At 47.6% G+C, this 16670-nt stretch overlaps 1 protein-coding gene across 2 annotated transcripts in view; it reads left to right on the forward strand.

Annotated features, from left to right (window-relative positions):
- Positions 1–302: 302 nt before the first annotated feature.
- Positions 303–16670, forward strand: part of prkcbb (protein kinase C, beta b) — a 54002-nt gene continuing 37634 nt past the window's right edge. For both annotated transcript variants that reach the window (XM_029836201.1, XM_029836200.1), the window contains exons 1-3: positions 303–691; positions 1599–1630; positions 16513–16595. In XM_029836201.1, coding sequence (XP_029692061.1) covers positions 513–691; positions 1599–1630; positions 16513–16595 — 294 coding nt within the window. In that variant the 5' untranslated portion in view covers positions 303–512. The remainder of the gene's footprint in view (positions 692–1598; positions 1631–16512; positions 16596–16670) is intronic.

A 16670-nucleotide genomic window follows, 5' to 3' on the forward strand; every position in this document is an offset into this window, starting at 1 on the left:
AATTTTCCATCACCAAGCACTTCGGTCTCATCTTTCTTTCCCATGCGTGTCGGTGCAGAAACACGTCCAAAGGGTCGAAACGTGATTTTCATTCGAGTAAATACACAAAATAAATGGCAAAATGTCATAAAGCATGACAGGCCTCGAACACCTTCTATTATTATCTGATAAAATAGATCGCTCATGAAAAAAGGAAGTCGAAGCATCTCTGCCTCCCTCTCTCTCTCCCTCTCTCTCACTCCCTCCCTCTCTCACCCCTCTCTCTCTCACTCTCTCTCACTCCTCCCTCTCTCACTCCTCCCTCTCTCTCTCTCTCTCTCACTCACTCACCGAAGAAAAAGAGGAAGCAATCGACGGAGCGCCGCCGACGAGGACCAGAGAAGAAACAATTTTTAAAAAGCCCGCAGAAACAAACTTTTCCGACTCTCCCCCCGCCTCGGAACCGACGCGCCCCGGCTCTCCAGCCCGCCCGAGTCCGTTGGAGAAAGTGTCCGCTGAGAGTGGGAGACAGGATGGCTGATTCGGCGGCGGCCAACAGCGACGGGGAGGACGGACCCCGCGAGCCCATGCGGGGCTTCGCGCGCCAGGGAGCCCTGCGTCAGAAGAACGTGCACGAGGTGAAGGACCACAAATTCATCGCGCGCTTCTTCAAGCAGCCCACCTTCTGCAGCCACTGCACCGACTTCATCTGGTGAGGATGCAGGGCCACCGAGCCGGTCTGACTGGTTCCGTGGGGCGACAGGTGCTGCCGCCAGGGGGGGGAATGTTGTAGAGGTTCCGGACCAGGGTCATGTTTGGGGGGAGGGGGGAGGGGGGGGGCGTTAGAAATGTCAATTCTGCGCATGAAGGGTGTGAGTTCCCTCAGCGTTCAGTTGGTTCTAGTTGTGGGTCATGATGTGGGCTGGGAAAGAAGGAGCGGGTTGTTGGGCGCTTTGAGAAAGCAGAGGAGGTGCAGTAGGCTGAGGAATAAAGGGAGTTTGTTCTTTCAAAAACAACAATAAAAACAGGTGAAAGAGCCACCTGACGCGGGTCAAGCTGAGAGTCACCTGTGCAGGCAGCTGGATGATGAGATGACTCTCGCCCTAATTTGCCCCTTTTATTATTATCTGTCCTGGGCGCTATTCCCCAAACGAGCGTTATTGAAGTCCTGTGATGGGCTTTTTAATTTGTGAATGGCTAAATGAGTTGACCTAGAAGAGAGAGAGAGAGAGAGAGAGAGAGAGAGAGGGAGGGAGATGGAATGGTTGTAAATACTTCCAAATAATGAAACAAAGTGCACCCTGTGTAATATTAAATGGATCAAATAGCTCTATCTATCTATCTATCTATCTATCTATCTATCTATCTATCTATCTATCTATCTATCTATCTATCTATCTATCTATCTATCTATCTATCTATTTGGGTCAATAAGCATAATGAAAAAGAACAATGAGAACAGTGAGTGATTTTTACACCCATGGAGATTATCTATTTGTAGCTCCAATATGAAAATGAGCAGTGTGTGTGTGTGTGTGTGTGTGTGTGTGTGCGGGGCTCATGCACAGGTCTGTACCTGTGCAGTGTTTAACCTGTTCTCTCTGTATGTTCTCCCACAGGGGTTTTGGCAAGCAGGGATTCCAGTGTCAGGGTAGGTGTATCAAACACACTCCGACAGCCTGTCACTCTCACTGCACCCTTTCTTCTGTCTTAAGCTCTCCTATAGGCTGCTCATCCTCTTTAATGTCCCCCGTCTGGCCTCTTTTGCCTCTCTTTCCTCTCTTCTTCTTTAATAAAGCACTTCCTGTGTGTCTTTCTGTGGAGGATGAGCCCAGGATAGCAACACTGACAGACACAGATCTCATCTTAGAGGTGGTTTTAGACCTGTAATTATTTATGTCTCGAGGTGCAGTCAAGCTGTTAATTATGTATTTTACACCTCTGTTCTGTTTTTGGGATTTCAAGAAGAATGTGAAGTATATCGAACGGTTCCATCAGACATAGACATAGACGTTGACCTTAACAACCACGATAATACACTTTAATGGTGGAAAACGTTTCATTCTGGAGCTGCTTGCAAGACTTTAGCGTTCTAAATTCAAAAGGGAAAGAAGTGATTCCACATGAAATTCAAAATGCCGATGAAATATTTACTTTTTTTTTAAAAAAAAAGCTGGGCTGGTTTTTAAGAGAAAGACGACATTTGAGGATTCACGAACGCGACGCGTAAAAGAAAACGGGGGGAAAAATGTAATATTCGCACCAAAGCCTTTTCACAACTTTAGAGTTTGCTAACTTAGTATCGGGTCGTCAGCGGCAACGCTGCTCTCGGCTCCTGTGGCTAATTGAGAAGCGTGTCCCTCACCCGATACCTCCACGTGCACGCCAGATTCTGCACTGATTACATAAGAGAAACATACCCAGCTGAGGAAAATGCCATAATGCTCTGGATTTTATGGGTTTTTAAAAAGCCATTTGCATAAAGTCTGTGTTTTCTCGGCTTGTTTGAAAAGCCAGCTGGATATGGTCAAGGATTTTCATGTCTCCTAGCAACAGTGAAAGATTCAGACACATGCTTCTATACGGGAAATGAAAAGATGCCGTTCAGGGCAACAGCAAGCTAGCTGCTAATTAGCCAGCGTGCGTACACTAAAGAGTTAATAACAGGCTTCAGTCAGAGTCGCTGCCCTGCAGGCGCCCCTGGAACTGGAGGTGTGTTTGCTGGTCCTGGACCACCGATGGATTAATGGCTGGGACTTAACCCTAAAACCAGTTCCAATTTGCATGCATGTGCATTAGTGCATGCTTGTGGGTGGCTGTTTGTATCACGGTCAGCACACATCCATCATCCATCCATCTATCCATCCGCCCGTCCATCCATCCATCCACCATCCATCCATCCATCCATCCATCCACCCATCCATCCATCCACCCATCATCCATCCATCCATCCATCCATCCATCCATCCATCCATCCATCCATCCAGGATCTATGCTTTTATTTATCCCGTTCTTGCTGTTTGTTCTAGTTTCTAACTGTCATACCTGCTTTATCTTCCCTAAGAACAATGTGCACGCCTCTATACTGGGAATGAGCGTGCATGATTATTGCCAAAGGCCGCTGTGCACCCACAGGCTGATGAACACATGCCTACTGTGTGCACTATATGAAAAGGAAGTGTCATTGATTTAAAGACGTCCTACATATGCAGGCCCGACGGCGTGCTGGTGGTTAGCACACTCACCTTTCCTTGTGCCGTTCTGGTTCTCCTTATACTCTGCTGAGGAGACACTGATATTCTGTGCCCACATTCACGCCAGCAGCAAGGCCTCGTCATTGTTGTACCTGTAAACCTGTAACCTGTCACGCCTCTGCGGCCGTCTGCACTTTGCATTACCATGCACTAAAAAAGTTTAGCGCGCGAAGGCTAGCAGCACCTCTCTGATGCGTAGTGGGGTTTCAGCAGCGGGTGTAAGATGGCAGAGTGTGTTTTTGCACTTGGGTGCATGTTCCATCAAAAAAGGTGATGAGCGCTTATTTCCTAAGTGGTTGTGCGTGCTCTAATTTTACATGAGAGGGTGTGTGTGTGTGTGTGTGTGTGTGTGTGTGTGTGTGCATGTGTGTTTATGCAGGAGTAGCGATGATTTGGGTGACTGTAACAAAGTTAGAGTGTCCTCAACTTTTACATGCCTCAACACTTAATGGAGCAATGATCCCTTTGTAGAGCTTTACAGTTGTGTGTGTGTGTGTGTGTGAGGGGGGGGGGGGGTGCAGGAAGTGGTATGAATATGGCTATGAAGAGGGAAAGACAATTAAAAAACTAAAATAACAATGGGCAAAGTGCGAAATGAAAGGTAGATTGGGTGAGCAGAAGGGAGAGAGACAAAAGCGGGGGTGGACTTGTAGAGAGACAAAGGCGGGGAGAGAATGAGTGGGAAAGGCGTGGGAAGGAGAGGAGGATTAGATGTGTTTTCCCTGAAAGTTCCAATGAATTTATCTGACGTGTGGGAAGAACAGAGGGATGAAAGACGCGCCACCTGTCTTTTGAGAGCGAAATCAGAACCTCGACAAATAAAGATAAAACCCAAAATCCCTCCTTCAGGAGCGTGTGATGTCAGAAGCTCTTCAGAGCAGGTCGTCCTCAAAGAGCGAAAGAAACCAAAAGAGAGAGACCACCAAGACACCTGTGACTAATGTGAAGCCCCGGAGGAGCAGGAAGTCTGCAAGAGCAACGGTTCTTCAGCAAACAAAACTCAGAGCGACGGCAGAAAACTGCGCTTCAGTCGATCAGCTACGAGGTCCTCCTCTGAAGAAGATTCGTTCTCCATGAAGGAAACGACTTTCAGACACAAAGAGAGAGTGGAAACAGGAAACAGTGGAAACAGGAGGCTGACGTCTTTTTTATCTGCACTCTCAACATGTGCAGAGTCACAGAGGTGAAAGGGAGGGAGAAAAGAGAGGTGATGGCGCCATTGTTCTGTACAGCTGTTAGCCCTCTGCTCGGAGATAGATGTCAGTGTTTATGAGACGCGCTATTGAAGAGCTCTATTGAAGAGCTCTATTGAAGAGCTCTGTTGAAGAGCTCTGTTCCAGCTTCTCCGTGACTGACGGCATCTTTTGTGTGCGCGTTGAATCGCTGGCGCTGGAAGTGATCAAGCCGCCGTTGGCGGCCCGCGGTTCATGTGGATTCGGATGATGCAGCCTTTTTATTTATTTGTTTATTCTGCAGTTTCATGAGCTCATCGGAGTTCAAACGTTTCGGCGAGCATTCGCAAGCGAGCGCGAGCGCGGCTCAGGTGCTTCAACAACCCCGACCTGCGCGGGCGGGAGGGCTTCGGATTCAAAACCCGCCTCCCACGCACACATACACGAGCCTGTACGCACGGAGATGGCACGCACACGAACGCGGGCACGCGCACGCGCACACAGACACGCACGCAGACGTGAAAAAGGGAGCGGGTGTCGGTGCAATCGATAGATGGAATAAAAACACAGACAGCGCTGCTGCAAAGGTGCACCACTGAGATCCTGAAGCAAAGGAAATAGCTTATTAATTTCAACTTCTTTTGAAGATTCTCCATTGCTGATGCCCCCCCTTCCCCATTCCTGCATGTTGTACTTCTCTCCATAGCCCCCCCCCCCCCCCCCCCCCCCCCCCTCTCTCTAGTGGCCATGTGTTGGAAGCTGTAGGCTTTGATGCTTTTATAAATAGCTCAAGTGTTCCACTGAGAGTACAACCAAATGGGCTGGATGGGTAGATGGATGGATGGATGGATGGATGGATGGATGGATGGAGGGATGGATGGATGGAGGGATGGATGGATGGATGGATGGATGGAGGGATGATGGATGATGGATGGATGGGTGGATGGTGGGTGGATGGATGGATGGAGGGATGATGGATGATGGATGATGGATGGATGGATGGATGGATGATGGATGAATGGATGGATGATGGATGGATGGATGGATGATGGATGGATGGAGGGATGGAGGGATGGATGGATGGATGATGGATGATGGATGGATGGATGGAGGGATGGATGGATGGAGGGATGGATGGATGATGGATGGAGGGATGGATGGATGATGGATGGATGGATGGATGGATGGATGATGGATGGATGGATGATGGATGGATGGATGGATGGATGGATGGATGGATGGATGGATGGATGGATGATGGATGGATGATGGATGAATGGATGGATGATGATGGATGGATGGATGATGGATGGAGGGATGGATGGATGGATGATGGATGGATGGATGGATGGATGATGGATGGATGGATGGAGGGATGGATGGATGATGGATGGATGGATGGATGGATGATGGATGGATGGATGGATGGATGATGGATGGATGGATGGATGGATGGATGGAGGGATGGATGGATGATGGATGGATGGATGGATGGATGATGGATGGATGGATGATGGATGGATGGATGATGGATGAATGGATGGATGATGGATGGATGGAGGGATGGATGGATGATGGATGGATGGATGATGGATGATGGATGGATGGAGGGATGGATGGATGGATGATGGATGGATGGATGGAGGGATGGATGGATGGATGGATGATGGATGGATGGATGATGGATGGATGGATGGGTAGATGGGTAGATGGATGATGGATGGATGGATGGATGATGGATGGATGAAGGTGTTTAAGTCCCCAGACCAGGTGCTCCATCATCCAGGTGCCCATTGCTGGGGCTTTCAGTGGTGGACAGGGTCCAGTGTCCACCCTGACTGATCTTTCCATCAGAACCTGTTTGAGCTACAGTGGCTCATCTGTTGGATCGGACCACCGGGGCAACCCCCCCCCCCCCCCCCCCCCCCCCCACCTCCATCAGTGAGCCTCGAATCTGTCGCAGGTTCGCCACTGCTCCTGGACCGGCTCCATTTGGTCCTTAGAAACCCTTTTTCCTGCTTCTGTTTTTAACTTTGAGCACAAACTACCCGCGTTGCCTCATTTGTATCCATGACGATGAAGACACTTCCCCTGTCAGATTCTCCTGTATGCTAAGCGTCTGGTCCTTAAACCTCAGGCCGCGTCTGTTGGAATCGGGGAGTTAGGAAATCGAGAATTCATCAGGATGGCACGAGACAGAATTCCCGATCTCCAGAAATAACATTAATGGCCATTAAGGCAACCCGCTGTTGCAGCCGAGGGTGAGAGGGGAAGTCTTTAAGCGCTCCCCCTGCCATCAGACGAGCACCGACCTCATCCAAGAGCGCTATTTTGGGGATTGTCAGGAAGCCGTTGTGTAAGAGCGCCGCTGTCTTCCAGCCGTCAGCTTATTGATAGGGCCCAAAATATAGCAGCAGTATAGTGTATTGATTTTCCTCCATTCCCTCGGCGCTCTTCAGACACAACAAACTCGCCTCCTAAATAGCCTGCGCTCATCACACAAAGACACACACACACACACACATGCACACAGAATATGAATCATGAGTTTTATGTTGCTGGAGGAGGAGCTGCGAATGTTGCCCTACTTCAGCTTTTTAAAATGCTAATGCTGACTTTGTTTAATAAAGCTCACTCACTCAGAACTCACTCAACAGTGACACTCGGTACGTTTCTTCCCATTTCTGCTTCCTCTTCTCGCTGTGTGAAACAGCTGTGCTCTGCTGTTGAAGTTGGATTTTGCATACCGTAGGATCACAGCGTAAATGGACGCGGGTAAAGAAGGTTGCGCTTTACCTGCGGTTTCGCTTCCTGATGCGCCTCACTGTCATAGTGATTCAACGTTTGTGTGTGTGTGTGTGTGTGTGTGTGTGTGTGTGTGTGTGTGTGTGTGTGTGTGTGTGTGTGTGTGTGTGTGAGAGTGATTCTAATTTTACCCGTCACTGAGGGCCACTTTCTTTTGCTCTGATCTACTTTTGCAGTTTTGAAGCCCCCTCTCTCTCTCCCTCTCTCTCTGAGTGTGTGTTTGTGTGTGTGTGTGTGTGTGTGTGCACACTGGTTCTCTCAGTTACAGATTGGCAGCCTATCTCCTTCAGGGCTCTGTTGTTCTCCCTACCAACATGTGTGGCAGTAGTAGAACGGTTGCCAGGGTGACACCTTGGTTACGTCTAAAGACGGCTCAGACTTCCAATGTGGGTCATTCACACACGGAGGTGACCAAATGGGGCCACAGAATTCCCTGGAGTTGCAATTATAGATGCGTACACACTCGCTAAATAATGAATAACCAATACAAAACTTCAGTCATTATCGTCATTTGCTGAAGGTCGAGCGGAGACTAAACTGGACTGTCCAGCCTGTCATCAAGCCCCTCCCACTTCAAGAGTGTCAGGGAACCTACGGTGGCTGTCAGGGAACAAAATGCTTTCCCCCCACAACTGTATTCTCGAGTATAACCAGCCCCAGTGCAGACATTACAGCCAATTAATAAATATTAATTAAATTTACCTTTGTTCTCAATTAAACACAGCAACGGTGGCAAAAAAACGCTCCCTTTTAACAGGATGAAACCTTTTAGCACGGCCACAGACCCTCCTGCTGATGGCTGGCTGGGTAACAGAGGAGGAGAAAAGAGAGCCAGTAGGGAAGGACAAAAAGAGGCTGTTGACATTTCCCAAGGTTGGACCGCATGTGTAGTTGCTTGTTCACTGTGAATGTGTGTCAGTCCCAGCGAGCAACAGTTTCTCGACTCAACTGTGTCAGTAGCTGCGGATGGTAAATGTGTCGGGTTCCTGCTCCAGTTGCTGCGCTGACCAGCAAGCGGGCGTTAAATCCTCTCAGAGCAGAACATCAGAGCGCGTGACCCGCTGACCCCCGGCAGGAGGAGGATCTGCGGCAGCAATCGGCGCCTCAAACGAGCTCTTTCTTGTGGACGTTAAATATCATAAAAGCGTTTCCAAATTCCCCTCCAATCACTGCCTCATCGCTCGGAGCTGTTTGGTTTGTTTGCTTGGGGCAAACATGCAGAGGAGGCATCGGCTGTCGCCACACGCTCTTCTAGCTGATTTTGAAATTTAGCTCTTAAATTTATGTTCTTAAAAGAATACTTTTGCATTTTAATGGATTTTTCTAAACGCTTCCCAACAGACGTTGGTTACAAACATATTGCAACTCATATGAAACATATTAAAGACCAATCATGTGATCGCCCCGTCCACGCTGATAAGGGTCTCAACCGCCATAAACAGCAAACAATTAAAATTATTATATTTACACAGCAGACATGAAGGAACAACAGAAATTAATTTAGCAAGTCAGCGTTGTTCATGATAAACACTCCGGTTGTGCCTCTCTGCTTTCAACCTTTCCTGTCGGGCCTCTCGTCGCCCGACGTCGGCGCCGTCACACGACCCCTCGCGCTGCTGCTTTCCTCCTTTAAAGTGTGACTGATCTCAAATAGAACCCCTCCAGTTTGACTCCATGCTATGCTACGCTAAACGTCCTCAATGTGAATCATGTTGCGTAGGTGCGTCGGCCCACCTGGATCGCTAACTGCTGGGGGAGTGAAGCTGCTGGGATGCGCTCGATTGTGTGCTAAGATATCATCGCGAGTTATTAGATAATGGTAATTAAAAGCAATCTGGCAAATCTCACCGTCGTCGGGTTATAGAATCCACAAAAACATTTTGGACAGCTTGAGTGTGTTTATGTGTTTGCGTGTGAGATGGTCTGAGATCGGCTAACTTTATCGCTGTTGCTCCTCAGATACTTTAACCAGTTGCTCCGTGGTAACCTAGCAACAGAGACTCAAGTGCAGTGATCCCAGACCTCTTTTTTCTGTCTCTCCCTCCACATCCCTCCCTTCTCCAGCCGTTTACGCCGTCACTCATCCCCGCGTCTCAACCTCGCTCACCCCCATTATATTCCTTTTCTTGTCCATTTATGAAATTTAAATGGTGCCAAACTCAAGAATGAAAGTTTGAGACTGAGTAGGCGGATGTAATATTTAAATCTCGCCCACCCATGGTGCTTTTAATGGGATACAATCATTACCTTTGATTTTTTACCCTTAATAAACCTCATCCTGTGTTTCTCCGCTGCTGTAGAAAGACAGGTAGAAGCATTTCTTGAAAGCACTTTGATTACTGTTTTTTCTTTTGCTCATAAGAGGGGCGAGCTGTCTTAGGCATGCACGCCACTATCGGAATGCTGCAGCCCAACTCCGGCAACGTGCATGTGCCATCAAGTGTGTGTGGCCTCTCTCATTCGCTTTGACTGTATAAACTCCTGCCCACATTTGCCACAGAGCGCTTCCCTCAATGTTAAAGTTATTCTAAATGCTTCCAAGCATTCAAATAACTCCCCAAATTTTATTAATTTTAAGGCAGAATCTGCTGGGCCGGTTTGTTGAGGGTCATGTTTCGACTAAAACCTTCTGAATAAAGACCCCTGGAGTTCTTGAGTTCTGACATTTCTCCTCACTCTCGCCTGCCGCTGCTCACTTCAGACCAGTTTGTTCTCGACGTTCATGTTGGACTTTTTTTGGACGTCACAAGTTCACCAACCAGCAGAACGCTCGGGGTTGGTTCAGAGAAACCAGCAACGTGCTGTCGGGTATGTTAGTTTCACTTCTTACAGTACACCACATGCACGGCTGTGCTCAAATTTGCCACACATCCAGGGCTCAGAGATGCAACGCGGACTTTAAAGATGTTGTTATTAAATGATGTTATTAGTGTGGTGTTACAACCCGAGTGTAGGGAGGCTTCAGTCAGGTTTGTCTCATCAGCCTGCCTGTTACTATCTGCAGCTCTTCGATCTCACCCCTCCATCCTCTCTCTCCCACTCGTTCTCTCTCTCGTCCCCGTCACACTGAGTTTTCTCTCTTTTTCCTCCATCAGAATGAATAAATCGGACAGGTAAATTATAACAAACACACCGAGCACGTCAGAAAGGACACATCAGCACGGTTTAAGCCCGCATCAACCCCGTCTTGTGCGTAAGCAATATGTATTTTTAAAAAATGCTCCTCAATGTTTTCTTTCCTATTCTGAGTTCTTTTTCTTGGCGTCTGGACGAAAACAGCAGGTAATGTTTGCGGGGGAGTTAAGAGTGAAAAAGTGGCAGCGAAAGGCGAGAGAGTGCAGGCGGAGGGCGGGCAGAGGGAAAAGTCGATGCACAATACAGGAAATTGCTGCATGTGTTTAGTGGCAGCATTAATTATAAATGTGTTACCTCTCCAACACTTCCTCTCCTCTTTGAGCCCTACTAGGTTCCACCACCAAAATGTTACTTTTATTTTTTAATTTGATTTAATTCCAGTCCGACCTTCAGTCTGTCCAAAACCATTGTATTAGACTGAGTCTTTCCTGAAGAAGCTGGAAAGCCGAATAATGTGTCAAAGACATTGGAGACTGTGCAGATGTATGGACATTATTTCCTGTGATATAAGAACTGATAAATAACAAATAAATAACAAACAACATACAGTATACTTTTGGACCAGTATATCTAACCAGTGGCCCCACTTTGGGTGTCTTCTAAATCATCTGCTCGGTAGAAATTCTCTGAAGAAGAAATAATTCGCTGTTTGAACACGGGAATTCACGCAACGATTCAGGAACAAAGTCAATGTCCTGGAAGCTGCTGACAAAAGGGAAGGTGATAGAAATCACACAACAGAGGAACAGAAGGTAAAGATCTGCGGCCGGTGGGCACCAGACAGGGAATGAATGAAAGATGTCTAGAAGGAAACGTTGAATGAGAGAGGGATTGAATGAGACAGAGGGTGGAAGGATGGAGGTGTAAGCTGGACCACATCAAACCGTCTGGTGCCAGAAATCTTTTACAGCGCTGGCACAGAAGTTGAAACTGAAATCGAATGGAGTTCCGAGCAGCCAGACGGTAGCAGCTTTTATCTTCTCCACTTCAACGCACGATGGCTAACGTGTCCCTGGGCCATTTCAGGCATCACTGAGGTCATCCTGAGGTCAATCAGCTGTCAATGTGAAAATAAAGGGGTATTTTTGATGCTACATAGTAGCTATTTTAAGACCCTAAAAGAGGATGTAAAGCTCCATCTACACGTGAAAGGCAGGTGATCAATTAAAAAGCTGCGGAACCTCATCAGCTTAGTGGTCTGTGTGGGGCAGTGTACAAGCTAAACAACAGGACTTCTGAGCCCAGTTACCGATAAGTGAGTTTAAATAATCCCACAACTGATCACGATCAATCACACGTAGAGAGTCCGTTGACAACTTCTGCCCCAAACTGACAGAGATCAGGACAAAACAACTAGAGACAATAACAATGGCCGGGACTAATTTATTGACCTACTTTAATGTAATTAAATGACCTTTTCTGAAACAAGTGTACTGCAAATTCTGCTTTCCACGGCATGTTTGTTTGCATCCGCCATTTTGAAGATTTAAAATAAGAACTCAAAGCCTAAATGCACAAGGCACAAAGCGTGAAACGTGAATCACTAGCGAACACGTCGGTAAAGTGGAACTTTTTAAGTAAATGGAAGAAATAAAACACAAGACATCAGCGATCTCTGCAACAGGAACATCGCCAGTGAAATGTCCCACGACATTGATGTCATTAATCGGATCGGTGAATTAAGACGATACGGCCGAAATATCGGCAACATAATTGCCCAGCTTCTGAATTATCCGGCTCTTCAGAACAGCTCGGAGTCACCTGACCACCAGGCAGCGTGTTGTGAAGGTGTAACTGGCCGCTTGGTTTTGTTTACACTTCCCCATTTTTTAGAAACGCGTCTCACGCCAACTTGAGGTCAGAGATTTTCCTGCCAAGTGAACTCCTCTGGGTTTTTTCTCGGAGAAAAGACACAGCGTAACTACGGGAACAATTACAGATGTAGAGCTGGAGGAGGAGAAACGGAGAGATGCTGGATTGACGAAGGGGGAGAGATGGAGGGATAGAGGAGGAGTGATGCGCTGACTCACTCTGACCCTTCTCCCTGCTTCACCAGTAGCATCGTGGGTATTTATACTTTGGCGTAGGCTGCGTAGCCCCCTTATATAAGCCCTTGTGCGCACATGTGTACACACTCAAAGGGAGGGGCCTGCCATGATCGCTGTGTTTTGTTCATTTTGGCTTCTTTCTCCCCTTCTTTCTTCTTGTTGCATCGGCTTTAAGACGTTCACCCACACCGATCAGGATGTTTCCTCCTGACTGAGACTGTAGGAAGAGCAAGATACAGAATTAGGAGCAGCCGTCTGGCTCCTGACTGGCCCGTCTCCACCACGACTTAAGCTTTGAGCTGGTTCTGCCCGGCCGCGGTCGCCAGGACGATCGGATGCAACAGCCAGCAAAGCCAGTAAATTCAGTTTGAATGGAGAGGGTGTCACTGTACTGATTGACCAGCGGGTCATGAAGAGCCTCCCACATTATCTGGATCCCTCTTTGGCTGTAAGTGATAAAAAAAATAAAAAAATAAAACATCAACAAGTGGGTCACGCTGAGAGCTGGTGTCAGTATTCAAGCTAAACTGGGCAAATTAGCTCATTTCTGACAGCATGTTGTCACTCTGAGTCAAATCCAAATACCAAATGATGCCTCTGGAGCTACAGCGTCACCGTGGCGATGGGCCTCGCCAGTCTGAGCCCACCGAAGGGAACATTTTCCTGCTTTCATGTTGTTTTAATTGGCAGCAGAGAGGTGCTGAGACACTGACAAACGACTTCATCGACGTGAGGCCCATTAAAACGCAAACTAATGCAAGTCCCCACATCACCGGGCCCCGACGCGGGATTTGTTTTCTTTATTATTGTTATTTACACCATCCCGGTTATTTGGGCTGCGGTGAATTAATTGCTTTCAGCCGAGGGGATTAGCAAACTTACAAACAGAAAAGTTCAGAAAAGGTCAAAATCAGCTTTGGCAATAACAGATTCTGTTTTCGCTGCCTAGAGACCGAGAGAACGCGGAGCCGTTAAGTTGATGAGAATCCTTTGAACGGTTCTTTTTCCTCTTAAGGAACCACCTGCCCAGCATGCTAATTGTTGCTGCTGGGCATAATGGTAAAGAAACTACAGAAAACAGGACTCAAGTAGTTTGTTCGGAGATACCACGGATCAGAATCTGATGGGATGATCAGATGGATCAATAACACATTTGTTGTAGTGACATTTTACTATAGATTTGTCAATATTGTTGTTGCATTACTAATCATCTAAACACTGTTATTCAGTAGAACACACACACACACACACACACACACACACACACACACACACACACACACACTGACAGCTCATTAGAGGAAACAGCATCTGCCAACATCTCATGAGCAAAACACACAAGAACAGAAAGAACACACAGCAAATAGAAAAATAGGTAGAAACTGAGAGAATACAGTAAAAAAGAGAGAAAAGTGGAAACAAAAATGCACAATTGAGCGTACTTTTACTATTATTTCCGAATATTTAACGGGAGGGGTAACTGAAAAATCCCCACGTGCACGGTGGTTTCATTTACTGCTTTGATTTTGTCCCCTGAATCTTTACTTTTGGTGGCTGTGAATTTAAAATTCAATAAAAAAGAAAAAGACGAACAAAATGCCTCCGATTATGAGATTATGAAGACCGTTTAAATGCTGCAGGCACGCTGCAGTTTCACATGGAGGGAATTTAGCCTAGAAGGTCAAATAGGCAATTACAGGAGCAGCTAACATGACCCACGCGTTCGTGGAATAATTCCAAGGAAAGGAAAATGCAAAAGTCGACAACACGCAAACATATATCCGCCCTTGACTGAGCTCCGAGGAGGTGTCAAAGTTACTGATGACGGATGAATTTCGGTGAATTTTCATCCATTTTTACCACACGATCAAAACGCCGTCGGGGGAACGTAGCCGTTGAACGTAGCGTTGATTCAGATACATTTTTAGCAGCATCTCTCACCCAGGACCCACTCCTTTGTTTTTGCAGGATGTATTTTTGTTCCGAGGCATTTCCTTTTTGGCACAAAGGTCACTTTTATTGGAATCCATACACCTCTATTTCAGCGCGTGTGCGTGCGTGCACGTGTGTTTTGTTTAGACATTTGGCAGTTGCCGTACTAGAGCAGTTGCCTCAAAGCAGCATGTGCACGCAGCGCCGCTGGTTCCATCTCTACCTCCGTCCCTCCACCCTGACTGTATTCTGCACTATCACTGGAATAGAGTGGGTGGCTTGGTGTGTGTGTGTTTGTGTGTGTGTGTGTGTGTGGTATCATCTCAGTGAGTGGGTGGTGTGACCAAGAAGAGGATATTGAGTGGGAGTGAAGCACCTTTGAGGTGCATATTGGTGTGCATGTGTGTGCATGTGTGTGTGTGTGTGTGTGTGGTAGAGAGAGACACTTTGTATTAATTATTAAACCCTCTAATCACTGCCAGTTTGACAATACAATGGAATTAGATAATTTATGTCAGAGCAGCAGGTCTCCAAACATGCAAATGAGACAGTGGATCCTGCCTGGCCACGCCGCCACTCAGAAGATGACAAATTCTGGCGCGCGCGGCGTCTATTTGTGTCGGTTTTCTCGCAGAGGCTCATTAGCGTTGGACCAAAGCAATGCCCCAAAAAGTGGGAGCGGCCTTTGGATGCCCTTTCCTGCCTTCAACAGAACAAATAAATGATAATTACCAAATTACTGAGCTGAACTGTAGCGACTCGTGGGAATGCGGCTCAGATGCAACGCTCGTTTGGCAGAGACACGTTTCTTTAAAGGACAAATGGAATAAATTAGCCTTGAAAAATGGTTTCTGCCACCTTACGGGGAAAGATCGCAGCTCTAGTCGGTGTTTATGCCGGTCCGGGCTGGCCTGGTGGGGGTGTTAAACCAACATTCTGCTCTTTTGTTTCTCAATGAGTCTCCACGGAGAAAGTCTGCTGGCCGGATTCCCTGAAGAAGCCGAGCGTCTTGGCCGAGAGCAGGACGGTGTTAGATGGAATAATTCTGCTGTCTGCTTGTTGTGTGAGGCCGACGCAACAGGCAGCAGCACCCCGCAGGCCAACCAGCACGGGCCCAGTTGAAACCCTGCGCGGGGACGGTCCCGGGATCTGGATCTGCTCTGTTTGGTGGCAGCTGATTTGAAGTTTTTCCTCTTGGTGATCCCCGACGGTTTTGATCGTCCCCGTTAGCTTGTCTCTGCTTGTGTCCTGTCAGGTTCCTCAGTCTTAATGTTCAGCTTGTCCTCATCCGGTTCAGTGAAGACATTTTTACGGTCGCTTTTGTTTAGTTTTGTCCAAATCTGCTAGATTGTCTCGGTGTCCAAGTCTTGTATGTTGGTCTGTCTTCATGTGTCTCATTCGTTCTCACATGTGTCCTCTTTTGTCTCACCCTGTCTTTTTCTCCCACTCTCTCTCTTGCCTTTTTCTGTCTCAACTGCGTCTTTTTCTGTCTCTAACCCGTGTCTCACTCTCTGTCACCTGCCTCCTTGTCTCTCCCCCTGTGTCTTTTGTATCCCTGTCTCTTACCTGTGTTTTTTTCTGTCTCTCACCTGTGTCTCCTTTACCTGTGTCTCATTCTCTTTCACCTGTCTCTCACTTGTATCCTTGTTAGTTTTCTGCGTGCCTTCCCCTGCATGTAAATACTCCGCGCTCATGCGCGTGCACGTGTGTTTGATTACGGGATATATTTAGCCCCCTCTCCCCCCCGCGTCTCGCCTGTCGGCGGAGCTGACACCGATAGGGGAGGAGATGACACGCTGGCGCGCGTCGGCGTTCACATGTTTCTGCACAGCGGATGGTCACAAACCTGAAAAGTCCCAAATGTTTCCTGCCTTCATGTCGAGGACGAACGATTCCCGGTTGCCGTTGTCGAGGCGGTACAGGCACGAAGGTACATGATGGAGAAAGTCACTTTATTCAGAGTAGCTGACAATGAGTCAGCAGCAATGAGTGCGTGGGCGTTAAAGGCAGGGCGGCAGCGTCCTTCCATACGTTGGTCCTCCGTCCCTCCATCATCAGTGAGAGCTCCTGTGTAAAAGTCATTTTCAAAGTTGCTCCCAGGTTCGCTTTAATGTGGAAGTTTAACGCCCTGTATGTGCCGACGATGCGAGTGATGACAGTAACCCCCCCCTCTCTCTGTCTCTCCAGTCTGCTGCTTTGTGGTCCACAAACGTTGCCATGAGTTCGTCACCTTCTCCTGTCCCGGTGCCGATAAAGGACCCGCCTCAGACGTGAGTAAAACTAGCAGCATCAGTAACAGAAGCTAAGGCCTACAGGGGTGCGCACGAGGGGTTAACGCACATGGA

Source organism: Takifugu rubripes, chromosome 5 (assembly GCF_901000725.2).
Source record: "Takifugu rubripes chromosome 5, fTakRub1.2, whole genome shotgun sequence".
NCBI lineage: Eukaryota > Metazoa > Chordata > Actinopteri > Tetraodontiformes > Tetraodontidae > Takifugu > Takifugu rubripes.